The 19037-nt window shown below is 39.1% G+C and overlaps 1 protein-coding gene across 10 annotated transcripts in view; it reads right to left on the bottom strand.

Annotated features, from left to right (window-relative positions):
* The window catches only part of KIAA1109 (KIAA1109 ortholog), an 86819-nt gene that overhangs the window by 33135 nt on the left and 34647 nt on the right, over window positions 1–19037 (bottom strand). For 9 of the 10 annotated variants that reach the window (XM_015624256.3, XM_015624257.3, XM_015624263.3 and 6 more), the window contains exons 23-45: window positions 18071–18199; window positions 17787–17906; window positions 15912–16189; window positions 15558–15808; window positions 14861–15119; window positions 13620–14463; window positions 12741–12811; window positions 12063–12236; window positions 11646–11766; window positions 10647–10796; window positions 10171–10298; window positions 9855–10057; window positions 8265–8462; window positions 7422–7633; window positions 7030–7181; window positions 5997–6147; window positions 5156–5308; window positions 3680–3920; window positions 2902–3050; window positions 2258–2477; window positions 1447–1605; window positions 299–474; window positions 32–207 (exon numbers count right to left, since the gene is read on the bottom strand). In XM_015624256.3, the coding sequence (XP_015479742.1) occupies window positions 32–207; window positions 299–474; window positions 1447–1605; window positions 2258–2477; window positions 2902–3050; window positions 3680–3920; window positions 5156–5308; window positions 5997–6147; window positions 7030–7181; window positions 7422–7633; window positions 8265–8462; window positions 9855–10057; window positions 10171–10298; window positions 10647–10796; window positions 11646–11766; window positions 12063–12236; window positions 12741–12811; window positions 13620–14463; window positions 14861–15119; window positions 15558–15808; window positions 15912–16189; window positions 17787–17906; window positions 18071–18199 (4715 nt within the window). The remainder of the gene's footprint in view (window positions 1–31; window positions 208–298; window positions 475–1446; window positions 1606–2257; window positions 2478–2901; window positions 3051–3679; window positions 3921–5155; window positions 5309–5996; window positions 6148–7029; window positions 7182–7421; window positions 7634–8264; window positions 8463–9854; window positions 10058–10170; window positions 10299–10646; window positions 10797–11645; window positions 11767–12062; window positions 12237–12740; window positions 12812–13619; window positions 14464–14860; window positions 15120–15557; window positions 15809–15911; window positions 16190–17786; window positions 17907–18070; window positions 18200–19037) is intronic. The other variant, XM_015624258.3, reaches the window with a different exon arrangement.

Raw genomic sequence — 19037 nt, 5'->3', positions numbered from 1 at the left:
AATACACATATTTTTACATCTCTCATCATACCTTCGGGCTCTCTTGCTTTTCCTTTCCTTTGCTGTGTCTGAATCTACAATATCTGCTCTGAGGCAATCCAGAGTTCCTGAGAACGAGAGGTACTCTCCAAAGTACATCCTGTAGCACAGGGGCATCGCATCCTGCGACTGAATTCCCGTGTAACTTAGCAGAGGCTTGAAAACAACCTACAAAACAAAACCCACCCATTTGGTTATGAAGGCCTGGATTATTTCCACCCTCTTGCTTATCCATTTGGTGATGTGCAAGCCCAGCTACCTGTGCATCTGCCAGCTGGACTGCAGGAAAGCCCTGGTTGCCCTCTTCTACTCCTGCAATGTCATCCTGGCTGGTGCTGTGCTGCGAGTGGGTGCCATCCAGGGTGTTCTGGTCGCTGGACAGAACTGTGTTGAAGTCTGAAGCAGAGGGGATAGTAGGAAGATTGGGTGCCACACCTGGAAAATAAATACCCATGGAACACTAACACCACAGCAAATCTCACCACCACTGACTCGATTAATTCAGCGAGATTATTTATATAGATAAACAAGCCACAATGAGGTCTGTAACCTCACAAAGGTGGCATTCAGGACAAAGAAACAGCCTGATATTGCTGGAACAGGTAGAGATTGTCCAATTCAAATTTGGAAAGAGTCTTTCTGCAGAGAAACACATTCCAGTTCACACAGTTCACAACAGTTAAGCAACACGTACAGCACGATGACATTTGTAGGATCAGACTATTGGTTCAATATTAAAAACAAACTAAAAAATTTCTTATTGCCTAAGATTAATACAGCACAGGTGAAGGAGTGTTAACAGAAAAAAGATTCAAGTACAGCATTAGCAAAAAAGAAAATTAAGACACACATTGAAAAGTTGGAATGATGACAGGCCAATAAGAAAAATAAATGAGTTGCAATAAATTGTTAAACATCTGGTTTTTAATACATCTAACACTTTCAGAAATGTATTTTTTCTTCATTCCCTTACACCAGTTAACCCATTCCTAAGTTATTCCCAAAATACATGTTTATGTTTAGTCTGAAAATTGAACTGAGAAAGAGCAAGGATTCCAGTGCACAAATCACAAAATAAGCATATGAAAATTAGATCAAAAATAGCCAACACAACCAAGGAACTTGGCCACAGAAGATGATTTCATGGCCTAACTTTCAGCAGCTACACTGACAGTTCCAAATGTAAGAAAAAGCTAAATTTTCAGAGCTGGGGTGAGGCAAAAGAAAACAGCAGTTTTGCTTAAATCCCATCTTTTTGGTTGCTGGCAAGTCCCACAAGTAATACTTTGAACCAATTAAGTCCTGCTGAATATAATTCACTCTCTCAACTGCTTTCAGTCAGAACGTGGCAAACACAGGCACAGCCAGCCCAGAACCACCTGGAACTCAGCTGCAAATTAGCAATACCTGTTGGAAGGCTGTTGTGCCCAGACTTGGTGGCCGGACTTTCCTGTACGACACTTCCCCTGTTGCCCACAGCATTGGACATCCAGTTATAGAAACTCACAGAGGAGGGCTCAGACAGCAAAGGGTGCTCAGACAACATGTCTGTGGCCACTGTATTTCCTGTGCAGATAAAGCAGAAACTTCAGCATTTCTTGCATCCAAGCCAGCAGAAACAAGGAACATGGCACGATTTCACTGACAACACCTACTTACAATAAAAGTAAGCCTAATTCTCAAGGCTTATTGAACTAAATTATGTGTCAAACAGCACTACAGGTGCTACCACAGAAGTTATACATGGCACTAATGGATGTTGCACTACACATGGCTTTGCACTTGCTCATCTCTACCATTAATTAGAGGAAAAGAGTCATTAAGAAACCAAAATACCTTTTTTTCTGAACAGTATTTCAGTCCCTGACAGCGAAGGAGAGAGGTTTTAGAGAAGACACAGTATCATATACAGTATGTAATTTACATATAAAGAAAAACTGATAACAATACACTCTGAAAAACAATACAGACCACAAACACTTCAATGTTTCAAGCTTTTAAAATATTTGTTGAATAGACAATTGCTAAAAATCCGCAATTTATCATATGCAAACTACATTACTGAAATATTAGTTCCAGCTCTCTTCTTAATCTACTTACAAGGTCAAGAAAAAACAAACACAAAATGGTTGTTTCCTTATTCATTCAAAAAGACTCGAAAATTATGCTACATTACATCTGTTTATGTGACATCATTTTTTTTTTTGCTACATCATACCTGTTCTTGTTAAAGAACTACTTTTAACTGCAGTTGAACTTCTTTGAGGAGTCCCTTCCAAAAGATTGTGCAAGCTAGGAAAGCTCCCAGTGAGATAGCTGAGCAGACTTTCCTTCCTTGGACTTTCCCTGACTCCCATTCCGGAGCGGCCAACGTGCACTGGCGAATCCGTAGCTGTATCTCCACTGGTGTAACTCAAGGAATGATATGGATGGATGCCCTGCAAGCAGAAAACAAAGAAATCAATGAAGTACTGTAGAAACTGCAAAAACAAAGCAGCATTTGGTCTGAATATAAGGCTGGAACAGAATTATTTTGCTACAAGTTACTGGAAAGCTTTGCTAGTCTTTGACTTTGTATCATGATAACCTTGTTTCTGCTGCCATAAATAAAAGATCAAAGACTATAAAAGATAGGGTGCATCCTTTAATGATGCACATGCAGTCAACTGGCAAGAAAAACAAAAAAGAATAGATGTAGAATACAGACCAACTGCTGGAGCATCCTTTTTGGGAGGTCAGGAGCAGACCTTCCATGTGCTCTAGTTACTTTTTGCATGCCTTTATTCATCTGCAGCCACAGAACTGCTCCTGAACAGGCCACTACAACCTCCCTTGCCCTGGTGCCCAGCCCTGTGCACTCACCTTTATTTTCAGCACAGAATCGCTGTGAGTGTGAGTCTTGGACAACTTCCTCATGATCTCAGCACCAGTGACGGGCCCGGAGGAGGCGCTGGCAGGGGGAGGGCGATTGGCTGTTCCTTCCAGGAGCATCGTGTGCTCGCTCACAGTAGCTGCACCCAAGCAAACAGTTTTCCTCATTCAGATATATTTGGAGAACCAAGATGATCTATTATCAGGCACATTTATCTACAAGCAGTCACAAATTTCCAAGTGCTGACACACACCTACACAGTGCTGTCTGATTTGCAGACAAATAAGAACACCTCAGACAGGGGTCTGCTGGGTTCTGTTTATTAATCCAAGTGTTTCTGCTTCATCAAAACAGATATTTGAGAGAAGGGGATAAAAATTTCCTTTATTCTCTATGATTACATACCAGTTTCTCACACAAACATCTTTGTGTTTGCTCTCTTAAAGGTGCTAACTGCTGCCTGGCTTTTAATTAAAAGGTAGCAAATAATTAAGTTGATTTATTTTGTGCAGGAAAAAACAAGATAGAAAATGTGAAGAAAGAGAGATCTCCTGTTTTGTTCTTCCCTGAACAAGCACTAATTATTGGAATACTATAATTATTATTGTTAGCAGCAGCTTGAGAATGGAGGTTATACAAAAAAAGAAGCTGATAATTCTAAAAAAGGAGACTGTAATGTGTCAAGCATTAAAGCTAAAGAAGATACAAATGTCTGAGAGAAGCTGCTTGTCCCTATGAATCTTTATGGAGATGATAACACAAAAATACCTGCATCAAATTCAAACTCTGCTCCATCAGCACTCGTGTCACTCTGAAGGCCCCCTCCATTGTCCAGTCCAAGGCCATCCTCATGCTCGTGGCAGGCATTTGGCTGCAGTTTCATTGGCTGGGTTGGTCTGTGCAAGCTGACTCCTTTAAAGGCTGGGGTGACCACAATGAACTTCATCCACTGCCTTGCTAAGGCAACCAGACCTTTCTTTAAGGTCACTAAGGCAGGAAGGCCATCACTCTTTAAATAAAAAAAAAAAAGAAAAATTCATATCACAGCATAATGAAGCAAACTGCAAGTCAGAAAGAGTCAAAGCTCTCTTAAATCTCTGTGCTTAAGAGGCTTATGACAAACTTGCTGGCAACCACAAGACATCAAGCAAGAAGCCAAGGAGCTGAGAAACAAAAATTACAGCTTCATTGAACACAGCAAATACATTTATCTATGTGACCTAAGGATCTAGCCCAAGGGGCCAAAAATAAACAACAGGAAGCCAGTTTGTTAAATATGAAGCTAAAAGTGCTTGAGTATTTATCAGGCCCTGAACTGTGGGCTAAGATTCATAGCAACTCCATACAAACTTCATTAAAAAGATTGTTTTTTCCATTGTTCATAAGCAGTATTTTAGGAACATAAATCTGAGGCTAAATATAGGGATTGTTTTGATTACATCACTGAATTGTCCTAAAGAAAACAAAAGTTGGGTATTTTGACCACAAAGCAAACTGTGCTATTTGTGCCGCAAACTCTGCTGTTCCTGATCGCTGGCTCTCAGCTGAATATGCTCAAAACCCAAGTGTTTAAATCTGACAGCTGTAGAATTGGATTATGAAAATGACACAAAATCAGGAATAAACACTCCTCCCTTATGCCTGATGTTTGTTCAAATAGCTATTTCCCACTACAATCTAGACATTTACATTCTAAAGGCATCAAGGAAAACATTTGATTCCTAAACCCTGAAGTTTGTACAATTCTAGTTCCTTCCTTAAACTGTCTGCATTACCCCAGTTTCTAGAAGACATGAAAACTAGTTTCAAGGAGAGAATTTGCAATAAACTAACCAGTTCATGCACTTGCCTCAATAATTGAGACTTACTCAATTTTAAAACCATGAAAAATGAAATCTTACAAAAAGGCCATTGAAATATGATAGAGAGGGAATAAAACCTGATAAAAAAAGCTATATACAGTTTTAAAGCTGTGCCTCTTTGGTTTATGATCTCATGTATTTACTAATAAAATACTTTGATAAACATTATGCATATATACAGGTCATAACAGAAATAGCAGATGTCAAAGAAAATGAAATGAGAGAAACCATATCTACTTATCACTTTAAAGATGCATATGAGTTTGGGTTATATTTTCTTGTTTGTTAACCTTCCTCAAACTGTTGCCAAATTTAAGACATTAGAATTGGCATATTTGAAACTAAAGGACTGAGATATTTCCAGTTTTCCTGGGTAACTCACCATAGTGGCATCCTCAATAATGGAGTAATTTGCTTGATGAAGGTAATGGTGCAATATATTACAGAGTAAACAAGAAGGATTTTCTTGCAAGAAACGAGCCACTTTGGTAAGCCTGTTGTACTTGCTTCTCAGAGGGAAGTGCACACTTTTATTCTAGATTAAAATAAAAACATTTTCAACATATGAACATACCTGCAAACAGAGCATCAATGACAAGATTTCACCTATCAGACAACAGATTTCTAACCGCAATTTGAACTTCTGCAACAAAGATTTGCCTCATGGGTACCCACCTAATTTTAAATACTGCATGTGAAAAATCATTCTGGATGCATAATTATTTATATGAAGCAATAACAGAAAAGCCTAGATTGAAATTGCAGGCCTTATAAAGTTACATCTGGACTAAGAGACCAAAGCCAGCTGCAATTTCCAAAGAAAAACTTTATTCCTAGTTTATTAGGTCATCCATCTCACTGTGCAAGGCAGGATTTTAGTGTGGGTATCACATCAAAATCTTCCCACTAGGTAGTGCCAATCAAACCAACAGCAAACAAAAATACTTGATAAAATATATACTAGGCACTATAGCCATACTTCTTTCTCTTATTTTACCTGGAGATGCACTCCTCTAAGAGAAATGAGACTTCCTCACCTGCTGTAACAGCTCTGAAGTGCTGTGTACAAAAAGCACAGCTTTTTGTGAATTCTTGTGACCAATTCCAAAGGCTCACAAGAGATGCTCTTAAGTTTGCCAGCAAAAACATCTAGAATTCCACTAACTATATGTTACCTATCACACTGTTCTGATATGATCATTGATTTTATAAAGGTCATTTACCTCTAGAGCTTCTGTCATAATGCACCCCATAACAGCACAGATTCGCAGAGTTCCTTCAGTTTCCAGTTTATTTAATGATGACTTCACTTGATCAATGGGAACAAGCCAAGCACCAACTGCAGGTGTTGCTGTGCTCAGGAGGTTCAGCTGCCTGTGGAGACAAATAAAGAGAAAAGGGTGTTCACAGGCAGTGGCAGCAGCAGCAGGATTTTCTGATGCTGTTATGAGCGACAGTCAAATCGGTGGGACACTGATGTAAAGTAATAAATACAGACTTATTGCCCAGAAAACAAGAACTGGCAAAAAGTACCTGAGGCAATTTTTGTTTTACTCACTCACACACTCATGACTCTTCTCACTTTTGCTATTGCCATTCCTTCCTTTCCCCATTTGTATTCCCTACTGAAATCATAGAGTTTGAAATTCTCATCACTGACTGAATCCCACATGAAGTGTTAGATGTCATGAAGGACTTTTGCTAAAGGGCTCAAGCAAGAGTAATAGAGTATTTTCTAATTTATGGCTCTATACTGACAGACTGAAATATTTGGCTTATTCTACATAAACAATCTGAAAAACCAAATCTTAGAAAGACACATCTTGAAATTTAGAGTGCAATGGCAGTCAGATCATGGATGACATCAGGTTGAATACCAAAAGCACTGAGCTGTTTTCTTCACTATCATCTCACCTACTCAAAACAAACATCTTCCCCTGCCTTTCTCCCTCAAACATTTCCCTCTCACCAGAAGTTGCTAGTTAGGGCTTTTAGTTTCAATTTGGGTTTTTTACTCTTCCTTTTTTTTTTTCTTTTAATCACATCTAACTAAGAATTTTCAAGCAGCACTTCCACAGAAATTACAACAGTAAAAAATGAAGCAAGTCTTACTGTGATATATACAAGCTCAAAATTATAATTTCCAAAGAAGCTTCAAAAATTATTGAAATTCCATTCAGAATCTACCCAATACAAATGTGACTTAACAAAGCAGAACTGCCATTTTCTTTCTTTTCAACCGGGAAAAAAATATACCTTGAATATATATGGGCTGGGGAGCGCACATTGGTGGGAGCCGCAAAACTAAACCAAATTTCTTTGATTGTCAACTTCATGCTGCAGGAGTCAGGGGGAGGAGGCATCAAGGGGATATCTTTTTTCAGATCATCTGATTCAACTCCTTCATCCTTCAAAAACAAGGAATCATGAAGTTAGAAGGGAAATTGTCTTCCAAAATTATTAAACTCAAAGGCACCAACATACCATACATGCTCATAAATTTTTTTTTCATAGGCATTTAGGTAAAGGAAAAAAAAAAACCTAATGCTGTCCACTAATCCTCCCAAAGGACCCTGAAGAAAGCTGGAAGTTTGGTGTCTAAGCAAACAGGATAAGTGACCAGTCATTTCTACCCAGCTTGAACACACCTGCTCATCTGAAACTGAATTTCCATTAATATCTGAAGAGGGACTGATTCTGTCACAAGGGAGGTTATCTTCAGACACATCAGTGTTGTAGCCACTACCAGTGGGGGAATCTGAGGAGTTGTTTGATGCAAGCAATCCACCTCTTTCTGTGTCTCTTGATTTACCCATGACTCCAAATGTGTTATACAACACTGCCCCAGACTGTCTTCCCCCTGTAAAAATACCCAGACTGTAAAGGTTGGCAGCACATAAACAGCTCCAAGTTATGCCCCATAGAAAAGATCTGTACTTAAGCAGAGAAATACACATGATTTTGGTTAAACAAGATGCATTACCATTTTATTCAACAGCTTATCACTACAATTTCGAGCTTCTTATGGTTTACCACAAGCAGATGAAGAGTACTCACATAAAGGCTTTTAAAATATTATTCTCTAAAAGAAAAATAACTTGCATGACAGAAAAAACACATTTACTGTGGGTTTTTTTTTACTTTTTGTAGCTAGCTTTCCCCTCCCAGAGCAAAATTCTGGCTCTATAATGTACTTCCTGAAGATAACAATCACTGAGTGATCACTGAAATCATCAATTTCAACCTTAAGTTCAGAAACTGATGAAACCAGTTTATATGAAATTATTTCACACTTTATTATTAGTGGTACTTACAACTAAAAATGTCTTTATTGTATAACCTATGAGATTTATTTACCACAGACATGTACTATTCAGTATCACCTAGATTCAACAAGTTCTAACCAAATAATCTCTAAGCCAGAAGACCTAAGAATAGAATTGTCAGTAATCTCATAAAACAAAATAATATACAGCCTTTAAAAGCTTTACCTTTTATAGTTAAATTTTCAATTCCACACTCAAACATGATCCAACCCCACTTCTCTTGACTAGGACCAATTCGAGCTACATCTGGAACAGCTTGTTGATCTGTTTCATCCACGAAAGTAAACTCATCCAACTCTTCCAAAGTAAAAAGAACTTTTGATTTCCCAAAAGGAATGGCTGTTATTGCACAAGTTCCAATATCTGTGAAAATAAACATATTTATTACTTTGTTCCAAAATGGAGAAAACTTTACATCTTGCAAAGGCTCTCTGAAGTTTAGAGTGTTTTGGGGGGTAGTTAGGCCTTGAGTATTCCTCAAACAGGAGGGGGAGAAAAAAAAAAAGAAAGAAAAAGTTTAAACTTGAAGCACGAGCAAGAAAAATATGTAAAAAAAAAACAGGAAAAGAGCCTTGCTCCTGATGTGTTAATATGGGCAGGATAATTTTGAACTTTGAAAAAAATCCAAGCACTGAGCAATATTTTAAATCATTTTATACCTAAATGTCAAATACCTCAGGAAAAGAACTACGCTGAGTCACTTTATAGCCCTTCTAATCCTTACTCTCTGCCTCCAATTTTTAACTGCATTCACTTTCGAAGTAAACTTAATGCTAAGATCCTTAGAAAGGCTCTTCTCAAACCTTTTAAACAGAAGATGATGTCTTTTCTTGGTTACAACTCCAAAAGTGGTGCTCTTGAATGTCTGTAGATTACTTGACACAGGGCACTACTGCTAACATTCTACCCATAGCTAAGTAAAAAAAGGAAGGTAACAATTTCTCTGTTTTGTTTTCCTCCAATTTCATTTGCTCACTCATCTTTGCACAGCAGTGGGACTTTCTGTTGTTCATTTATTTATTGATTGTGTATTTTTTAATCATCCTGGCTTTACAGAGTGCTTTCTCATGTCTAAAGATTCCTGTTCCTTATGGAACAGTGTAAAAATTGGTATAAATTCCGTCAAAACTAAGCAGTTCAACAAAAACTACCTCTACTTTTGGTCATCTTTTCCTGGTTAGTTTTTCCAGGATCAGGAGTTATAGCAGAACTCATAGCTTCTTGAAGGCATTTCCTTAACACAAACAACAAAAAAGTCAATTGGGTAGAACTCATTTTCAGCTTTAGCATCATTATAGCTAAAAATCTCCAGGCTGTCATGCTGAAATTGCTGGTATGACAAGCACAATACTGAAAGTGTTAGAAAGGAGTAAGAAAGCAAATAAGTGTAATTCATTCCCTACAAAAGGTGACAAAAAATGGTAGCTGAAAAGAGATCAGCTGGGAGGAAGGGAGCTCAGGCCTCAAACTCCAGCAGTGTGGGTCATTATTTACAGGGAAACACACACATGCCACACAACCTGCTTACAAGTTTGTCTTGACAGCTTTTAGTTTGCCTAAGTTTAAATCTAGCACTTTGTGGAATAATAATTCATCCCAAACTTCTTTTTCAAGTGTCTGCAAAAGCTCTGGGTGTAAGTTGCTTTTTATTCACGTTGATAAGAAACCTCCAACCAAACCACAAGATCGAGACCGGCTGTAACTTCTTCCATTAAAACTGAAATTTCCACATTTTAATATTTTAAAGTTTAATACCTGTTGTATCAAGACCTCTAAGCTGTCCATGAACACGATGGATGTTCAATTTAGCAGCAATTTCTTTTCCTTTTTCTGCTCCAGAATTGGATCTCAGCGAGCCAGAAGACTGGGGCTGCATTTTGCTGGTTTGGATGTAACGATCAAATGTGACGGAATTCCTCCCAGTTTCTGCATTGTTTGAAGGCTCTTCAACTATACCCCTTTTCAATATCAGGGAGGAAAAAAACAATTAAGCAAATCTCAAGATAAACAAAAACAACCAAATGAAACATGTCTGAAGTTTATGCCAAATAGTGACATGTACTATTCTTACCTGTTCATACGAACTTGAGTAGCAATTCTATCAAAACACAAAGCTACTAAGGAAACGTGGGTCACGGTTTTGCTGGAAGAAACTCCTGGGGATTCATCCACAGATGCTTGAAGTAAACACAGGTTCACCTGTACATAAAAATCCATCAAAGGGAAAAGACATTTAGAAAAGCATGTTACATTGATCACTGATTTCTGATACAACCTTATCTTATACTTTCAGTGAAAAGAAAACTAAAACCATCACACCTAGAACATAATTTAAAGACATGGCAGCCAGTTACCCCTATGGTAGTTAATATTTAAATACTGCATGTCTACCATCATAAAATTAAGCAGCTCAATTATTCAAAACTTTAGTTCTCTAGCACAAATGCACAGCTTCACTTCAGCTTTAGAGGAACAAACAGGGATGCAAAATAAAGGTAATTTTGTGAGGCACTTTCCTACTGATAAGATAAAAAAAAAAAATGCTACCTTTGGAACTGTAACATTGGCCTGAAGACCTTTAATTGTCACATTATCTTGCTTAAGTGAGAGATTGGTCTGTCCTGGTCCCTGGTTTGTTATTCCTGTTGTGGTGGTGGTGTCTATTTTTGTTCCTCTGATGTCTTGCTTCGAAGACAACTTGAAGAGAAGAGAAAAGTAATTTATTAGCACAAACTCAAGAGTTGCTGAGCTCAGTAGTAACAGTAAATTTTATTAGCATTGAGCCAGAAAGAGATTCTGACTTTATTTTAGGCAATTTACCACGATTTCCAGAACAGGGGCTGCAGCACTTAGAGGTACAGTAGGATGAAAACCGTAAGGCAGCAGTGCCATTCTGCAATAAACTTTAACAACCAGACTTCAGCTGGAAGTTTGAATTCTACACACGTAGGTTAAATAAAACAACTTACTATGAAGCAAATTATTAGTGTCCACCACACTGTGAAGACTAAGAAATCATAAAATATAAATATGGTCATTACCTTGGACAGAAAGAACACCTAATTCTGTAGAACTGCCATGCAATTATTTTTAAGTTAAATTAATTTTTTAAGGTCTCAGATGAACTGCAAAAAAACCCACAGGCACTTTCACCACTCTCCCCAACTACTATAAAATAATAAATAACATCTCACTGAGATGAATGTAATGGTAACTTAAGAATACCAGCTATAGTAATTTCAAAGAACATAATGTGTCATTTGATCTCAGGTAAATTACTCTAGACCATCATCCAAATCCTTTTTATTCATCCAAATTTGGATAAATAAAAACTCCAGACCTTCAATCCTGTAAAAGATTTCTGGACAGTGAAAGACATTATGTATTTTTGAGTTATGAAAATGTATGTAAGTATGCATTCCAAATCAATATAACATTTAGCTACTATATCTCAAAACACTAAATTCAGTTAAAATATTTTATACATAAGACACAGAATAGAGCACTCTCTCAAATCCATGAGGATTGCCCTTGTTCCTTCCTCACATTTTCTGAGAAGCTGGTCTTGCTGTTCTGCACAGCATCCCTCAGGACTTTGCAGTGCAGGTCATCCACGATTGCTGCCGGGTGCCGGGAGCTGGCACAGTGCACCATGGCCTCGATGTACCTGCCAGGGGGAAACAGCCACAAGAGACCACTGAAACTCCCAGTTTCACATGGCACACCATCAGCCACGTGTAATGAACACACAGAGGAAAAAGCAAGCACTGACAGACACAAAGGGCACTTCCCATTCTTCCAGCCACCTCATAGGAAATGCAGAATTACATCCTCTGGGCACCAGGCCCTGCTGTTCCATCAGCCACGTTATTCAATCCTTTTACCAAAGCCTTTGCTGAACAGAACAGCTGTGATTTTAGACAATTTTTAGTCTAAATTTTTATTTTATCAAAATAAAATTACCTATCCAGTGCCTCTGCTACAAGAGGAGTCAGAACTACATCCACAGTTCCTTTTACTTCCACGATTGCCGTTGTCCGTGTCTGGAAGACCGGGTGATCCAACGTCCACTCCTCTGTTATTGTTTCATCATCTGTATTCTCTGCAGATTTCTTATCCAAAGGAGTGTAAGGTGTGCTAAACAGGTCAAACACGCATCAATGATCAGGTTTTGTGAAAACAAATACCAAAGTCTTCTGGTATCATTTCAATTCTTAATAAAATCCACATTATTTTTAAACAAAATCCACATAATACAAGTTTCTTCTACCACATATCTTAGAAAGTACAAAAATACAATTCCAGGATAAGGCCCTCCCTCGATTCAAGTTCTGCTTCTGGCAATGAAATGGGCACTTGCCATTAGCACCTCCAAATTCATCTAAAGGAAATCACCATTTGTAATCTTGAAAAACGTACAAGTGAAATAATTTAATGCTTGCACTGTGTACTTTCTGTTTGACCAAACCCAAATATTTCATAATATAGAATGATTTGTTCTGAAATAGATCTGGCACCAAAAACTACTGCTGTAAATCAAATTTTGAAAGGGTTAGCGGGGGCTAAAGTATTTCAGGAGAGTACCAGGAAAATTCTACTCTTGAAAAATATGCTAATAATGTCAAGCTGTGTTCAACTTACTTAGATGTTGATCCTGTAAGCTGCATGCCTCTGTCCAGTAATGAATTAGCTGTGAGACCTTGTTTAACAATCTAAGATAAAAGTGCAAAGAAGTTGATTACATTCCTTCCATATATGATAAAAACCCCAAAGGGATCTTTTAAAAAAAACTGCCCTTAAAGCTGTTTTCCTTAAAAGAACCCTTAGAAGCATATTCTCCAATACAGGATCCAGGAACTGCCAGGTTTGCTTTTTAAATTCCTTGAAAAATCAGATTACATTGCTTTTACATAAACATTGATTTACTGCTTTTAAAAACCCCTGCAAATACTAATCTACATAAAGTTTGCATCAACACAAACCTTTTCTGCAAAATGATAACAAATTCAATTCCAGACTTCAAACACCTGTTTTTCTATCAAGTCATTTCCATTATTTTTCATTTATTTAATTTCAGCTCCTTCCTTAAGCATGTATGCTCAAGCCCCTTAAAAAAAACTTTCCTAAATCTGAGTTGCAATTTTATTTTGAAATAAAGCACTGAGGATCTGAATTATACTTTATCAGTATTAAATGTGCTGCTATTGCAGTTCATTTGGGTTGGAAAGGAAACTCACACAAATGTCCTCCAGCTGCATATCATTCAACAGGCAGCATTCTTAACTGCAACAATGATAATGCAGAACACACATCCACAGAATTCTAACTCCACCTTTTTTTGTCCCACAACCTTCCAGCCACTCAGGCCCATACCCCAAGTCAGAAATTCAAGGTATTCTTCATTTTAACTAAAAGGTAAGAAACTTCAAGTTTCTTGTAACTTATTCACACAAATGGTAGTAAGCCATTTTAAGTTATTTTCAATTCTTACTCCTTTCTCTACTCCTCCATCTTCCATACCTTAAAAGTTGGGACAGACAGTTGCTCAAAAGATGAGGAACTTTCTTCACTCGTTGGTGTGTCGAGGTCTAAAGGGCGATGCAATGAGGATTTGGAAGTTCTTTTGTTAGTTGGATGCTTTACTGACCAATTTATCACCTGGAACTGCGTCAGGTAATTTTGGTAACATGCCATTACAGGCTGCTGGGAAGTGATTTGCTCACGTTCCACAGTCTTCTCAGAGTCCAAGACATACATGTTGTCAACGTGCTCATCGTCTCCTCCCAGAGCTGAAACAAACGAAGCCTGGGAAGGATGAGTCTTAATTGGCAACGTTTTCATATCTTGACTGATTTCTCTATGGATTGTGCTTGTTAAGGGTCCTTCCACGCTGTGATAAATAGATCCCCTACTGTATTCAGTTTTCTGAGCTTGCTTTTTTCTCTTCTTCCTCCCCGGATAGGTTCCCGGGCCTTCATCACTGCTTATCGGCTCAAACTCTTCCGCAGCTGAAAAATAAGCCTCGCTATCCGCCATGGACATACTGGAATCCATGGAGCGGTACTGGTGGAACGAGTTTGAATCCGCTGACGGCGTGTAGGGGAAAGAGCCGAAGCTCCTCCTCTGCTTTGGGGAGTCCAGGACGTTCTCGTCGCTGCGGGACACGTCGCTGCTGAACTGCACTCCCACGGGGACGGGCTGCTTGTCCCCGTAGAACGCCGCCGTCAGGCTCTTGGTGCTGCCCAGCCGCGCGGAGCACACGGACGCCTGTCTCTTCAGCGGGGACCTCATGGGAGACTGGCCCACGGGCCTCTCCTGGGGGCCAGGGGAAGCGGGCCGGCCCTCTGCACCCTCTGCCGTGGCACTGGGAATGGAAACAAACACTTCACTTGCTTGTTTCTTTATGAATGCTTCTCTTCCTACACTGTAGCAGGTGTCAAATGCATCAGTGATTCTGTGACTCTCTATTAGCATAGCCATCATTTTGGTAACACTGGCTACATACTGAACTCTGCCACTTGTCTACATACAGAGGATGTAAAAACAAATAGTTACCAGCAAGTGCTGGTGTCTTTACATGCTGGATTTTCTACCTTCCTCAGGTAACTGCTCCCTATTAGGGATCCAAATCAGCAGTCAAACTAGGAAACACGTATTAGCAGCACCATTAACACTTGAAAAATTGCTAAATCAAAGGCTTTTCTTACATCTCAGAGCATTCAAGAGTTGAGTTACATGCCTACCTGGACAAGAGTACTGACCTTCCATGAGCATCTTCCCTTTTTGCACTGGGTAGGAACTCCTTCTGTCCCAGGTGATCCTCAGCAGTGGATGAGGGGCTGTCCTTCTCCCCTGCAAGTAAGGGCAGGGCAGCACTGGAGCTGCTTGTTTCCTCCGAAGAGGAGGAGGAGCTGTGGGAGCGCAGCGGCACTTGGAGGCTCAGGTGTTGTGCTTTCCTTTCCATTTCTATCCCCACAGATCTGCAGTCCCAATCTTTTCTTTTGACACCATTTGCTTTACCTAGGATCAGGGAAGGAAAAGCAAAACTGAGTATCTGATGACACAATGGCAGTGGACTCTTCCCTGACTACTGGAATAAAAATCATTATTAAATAAAAGCCCTGGTTTTGAAATGTGTGCACATCCCAGCATGTTGTCCTGACAAAAATTAATAAAATCATGTCAGCAAAACATCAGATTGTCTCAGTTGGCTCCTTCCTATATAAGTAGAACAAGTCAAAAATGTTCTTTCTGCTGAGAAAGGAGGTGCATGCTAATATAAAAATCCAGCATATGAAAGCTTGCTCAAGCTCTGTCTGCTCTTAGAAGGGGTCAGGCCACAAGAGCCCAAGCAGTTGTAGTTATTAGTCAGATTCATAAACATTACAAATAACAAAACGTTAAGAAATTATACTTCTGGGCAAAATAGAGTAAAAATATAGTACAGTGCATTCTCACCATCTAAAATTTTAGGGATCTCCTTAGTAATTATCCATTCTCCTGGCTGCAGTAAAGACTGCCCATAAAACATATCAGATTCTGCACTGGTGCTTGAGAAAGCAGAGCTGCTTGAAGGTGTCAGTTCCTCAAGTTTGAAAAAATCCAGTCCCGTTAAGGTGCCACCGAAGAACCGACAACCTCCGAGACAGCCACACTTGTTCTTGCTTCTCTTGTTTCTCAAATTATCATCAGGCCACAGAAACCACAACCTACAAAAGGCAGAAGAGCAGAACATGACCATGCTGAAGCTCATTGAAAGCAAGATTAACAAATATCCCTCTCCAACGCACCTCCCTCGACGGCATCGCTCACCTCTTGGTTCGGTTATCGTGCGTTTCCAAGAAATGCCTCTGCACCTCGTGTTTAGAGGGATGATCTGCAGCTAAAGCAATGTCAGCAGTGATGAGGCCCAGGTTGACAGAGCCAGCTTCCAGCCAGTATGCTCTCCTCAGTATTGGCTGCAGGCCAGTTCTGCAGTTGTTCACCTGCTCGACGTACTGCCTGAGCTGCAGGTCCTGGATGGCAGCGCTGACGCCTTCCCCGACAGACTGGTTGTGGAGGTTGCAGTTTGCAATGCGTATGGCACCCATCTGAAAACAGGATTTAAACAGGAACTCTGGCTATTTGTCAGTGAACCAAAGCAAGAGTGGCCTTAAACCAGTTAACACAACACATACTGCAGCCCAAAAAGATCTCAGCAAAATTCCCTCGGGGGAAGCAGTTTTATATGCATACATCAGCACACACACGAGAGAAGGCAAGCTTAGAAATTAATCTCAGCCACTTTTTACACAACAGGAAAATAAAAAAGTTACTGAGAAACATCCCTTTGTAAGCAGATCAAAACAGAAAACAACTGTCAATAGACACTGTCATGAAACTCTAAAAAAATTAAATCATTAACTTCTTCACTGACATCTAAAACCCAAAAAAACTGAAACTTTCAAATTTGTTTAGTCTTCAAACTTCACAATCTGAACACACTGGATAAAGTTTCCTGCACAGCTTGAGTCCTCTCCAAAATGCCACCATGAAGCACCTGAAATTTCAGAGGAAGTTTGCTAACTCTAAATCAAGAAAAGCTGAAAGGTAACCCAGCCATAGAAGACCTACCTAAAGGGTTAATATTATTGTTTCTCATCTCTGGCACAGATTATAAAGGACTACTGAAAACCTTTTCTTCTTTTCTTTTTATTTTTAATTTGAATGAAACACATTCAGGATATAATTTTCTAGAGTGGTTCAGGTTATTAAGCTGCCTTTGAAAGTACTGCCATTCATATTTATGCCTGCAGACACTGTTAATATTTATGATGGTGCTTTTTAATATTGGATTCAAAAGAATTTGGAGGCTCAAACATATTTTTTACTGCCACAGGGCAGCAAGCCATTCAAATGATGAGATATCACGTCATTAAAAAAATGTTTAAAATAATTACCAGTGCCCTTTAGTTAGATTCTTGCTCATAATGTGAATCTGTGCCCAAAAGTTTTAATTTTAAGTCTACCATTTAAAACTGCATTTATTAACTAACAGCACAATTATTACTCAGCTATGTCACCATGGCAGTTTTCATCTTTTCTGTTGTTACCATAACTCAACTGTATCCAAACTTATATTTTGCTACACTGAGTAAATTATTCCTTTTTTTTTGTTGTTGTGCAGTAGGATAACAGCTCTTCTCTGCACAGCTCTTTTTGAACAGAGGATTCAGTCAGGCAGTGGCAAAAACACTTTTCCTTTCTCTACCAAGGATACGTCTAAATTCTCACCAGAGGATTGTGAGTTATCCAGCATTGACTTGTACATGATCCACATCAATCATCTCCATTTGCTGAATTAATAATTCACAGCACAAGTTCTTATCAACTCTCGGGTACAAACACTGAGATTTATATTGCCTGAGGTGTTCTCAATTATTTTACACCAACCCTGCAGCTTCCACTTAAATTTTAGGAGACATATACTCCTCCTTACCATTTGCCAACATAATTAATGGAATTATTAAGTAGAAGCCAAATTCACCTACTCCTGGCCCAGTCCATGATGAACCTTTTATCGCTTAAAAGTTTTAAAAATTCTGCTTAATCCATTGCATGCAAGCAGCCATCAATTCAGGGCGATATTCTGTCAAAAAAATACAAATTGACAAAGTATTTTAAATGCTGTTAAGAGAAATATTTTACCTTGATGTTGGTGGCACAGCCATGTTCTACCACATACAGATCTGCTCCATCCATGGCTAAGCGTGTCATCGTGTACTTTAAGTCATCTGATGTTGGGCATGGCCCAGGCACAGAGTTTGTCTGAAGGAAAAGGGAAAGAATACAGGAAAAAAATACAGAAACATCTATTAATTTGTGCCAATCCTTTTTTTTTTTGTGTTCTGGTAACATTAAGGGCAGATTTCTGAAGTGTTCCAGAGAACCTGTGCATGTCCAGTGAGCAGTAGGGATGGATGAAAAGGTACCTTTGGGTCACAAAAGCGGCGATCGATGCCGTGCTGGCACAGGATTACGGATTTGGGCCTCTCCAGCTCAAACTCCCGGCACACCACGTGGAACACAAAGGTCTGCCCCCATTCCAGAAGACAGGCGAGCTGTAAGCAAACAACAGCACTTGGTCCATCACCAAAAAATGGACTTGTGGTGTTCCATGGAGGACAGAGAACAACCCCAAGGGCTGGGATGTGAGCAGGAGGCCTCAGCACCTTCCTGCTACTCAGGCCTGCATTTTATTTTTGAGTGCACCACAACATGCAAGTCTGTACTTTTTCACGGAAAAGCACAGTGACATTAAACAATTTCCTACATTATTTCTTAATAAAAGGCAGCAGTTTTTGCTCTTAGAGTCAGCTGGGAATTTCATTGTAAAGACAGAGCTCCCCCAACTTTATCACAAAGAATAGCTCAAGGTACTTCATTACCATTCATAATTTAAATGTCAGATTTGCTTCTATAAAAGCAACAAAGTAACATTTAGAAAGCACAGGAGGAAACTGGCTCAACAAAACACTGCTGATTCTTGCTAGACCTAGTAATTAGCCTACTGTTGATTTAAGTCTTTTATATAGTTAGCTCGCTCATAAAGGAAATGATTCATGACTGTCTGTCTCTGTTATGAGAGGGAAATGGGTTTTCTTTGGCTTGCCAAAGGAAAGGGCACTTAAAATCAGCAGTAATTTGAATGGAATTTAATCTAGCTATGACTGTCCTGTGCAGAATCTCTCCTCCTCTGTTCAGCGTAGTCTCTTCACAAATTCTTGCAATACATCACACTAGGGAAGGAAAAAAGCCAATGAACCTGAAACAGCAAATTCAAGTGCTGACAATTTAAAAAAAAAAAAAAATCCTATATGATGTATACAATTGAGAATGGCTTTATAAGGGAAGAAAAACCTTCAGTTGCATTAAGCCTTAGGAAATGTTCTTTAACCT

The sequence above is a fragment of the Parus major genome, chromosome 4, assembly GCF_001522545.3.
Source record: "Parus major isolate Abel chromosome 4, Parus_major1.1, whole genome shotgun sequence".
NCBI classification, from domain to species: Eukaryota; Metazoa; Chordata; class Aves; order Passeriformes; family Paridae; genus Parus; species Parus major.
The sequence above is the reverse complement of the archived record's forward strand: the minus strand, read 5'-3'. Positions and strand labels throughout refer to the sequence as shown.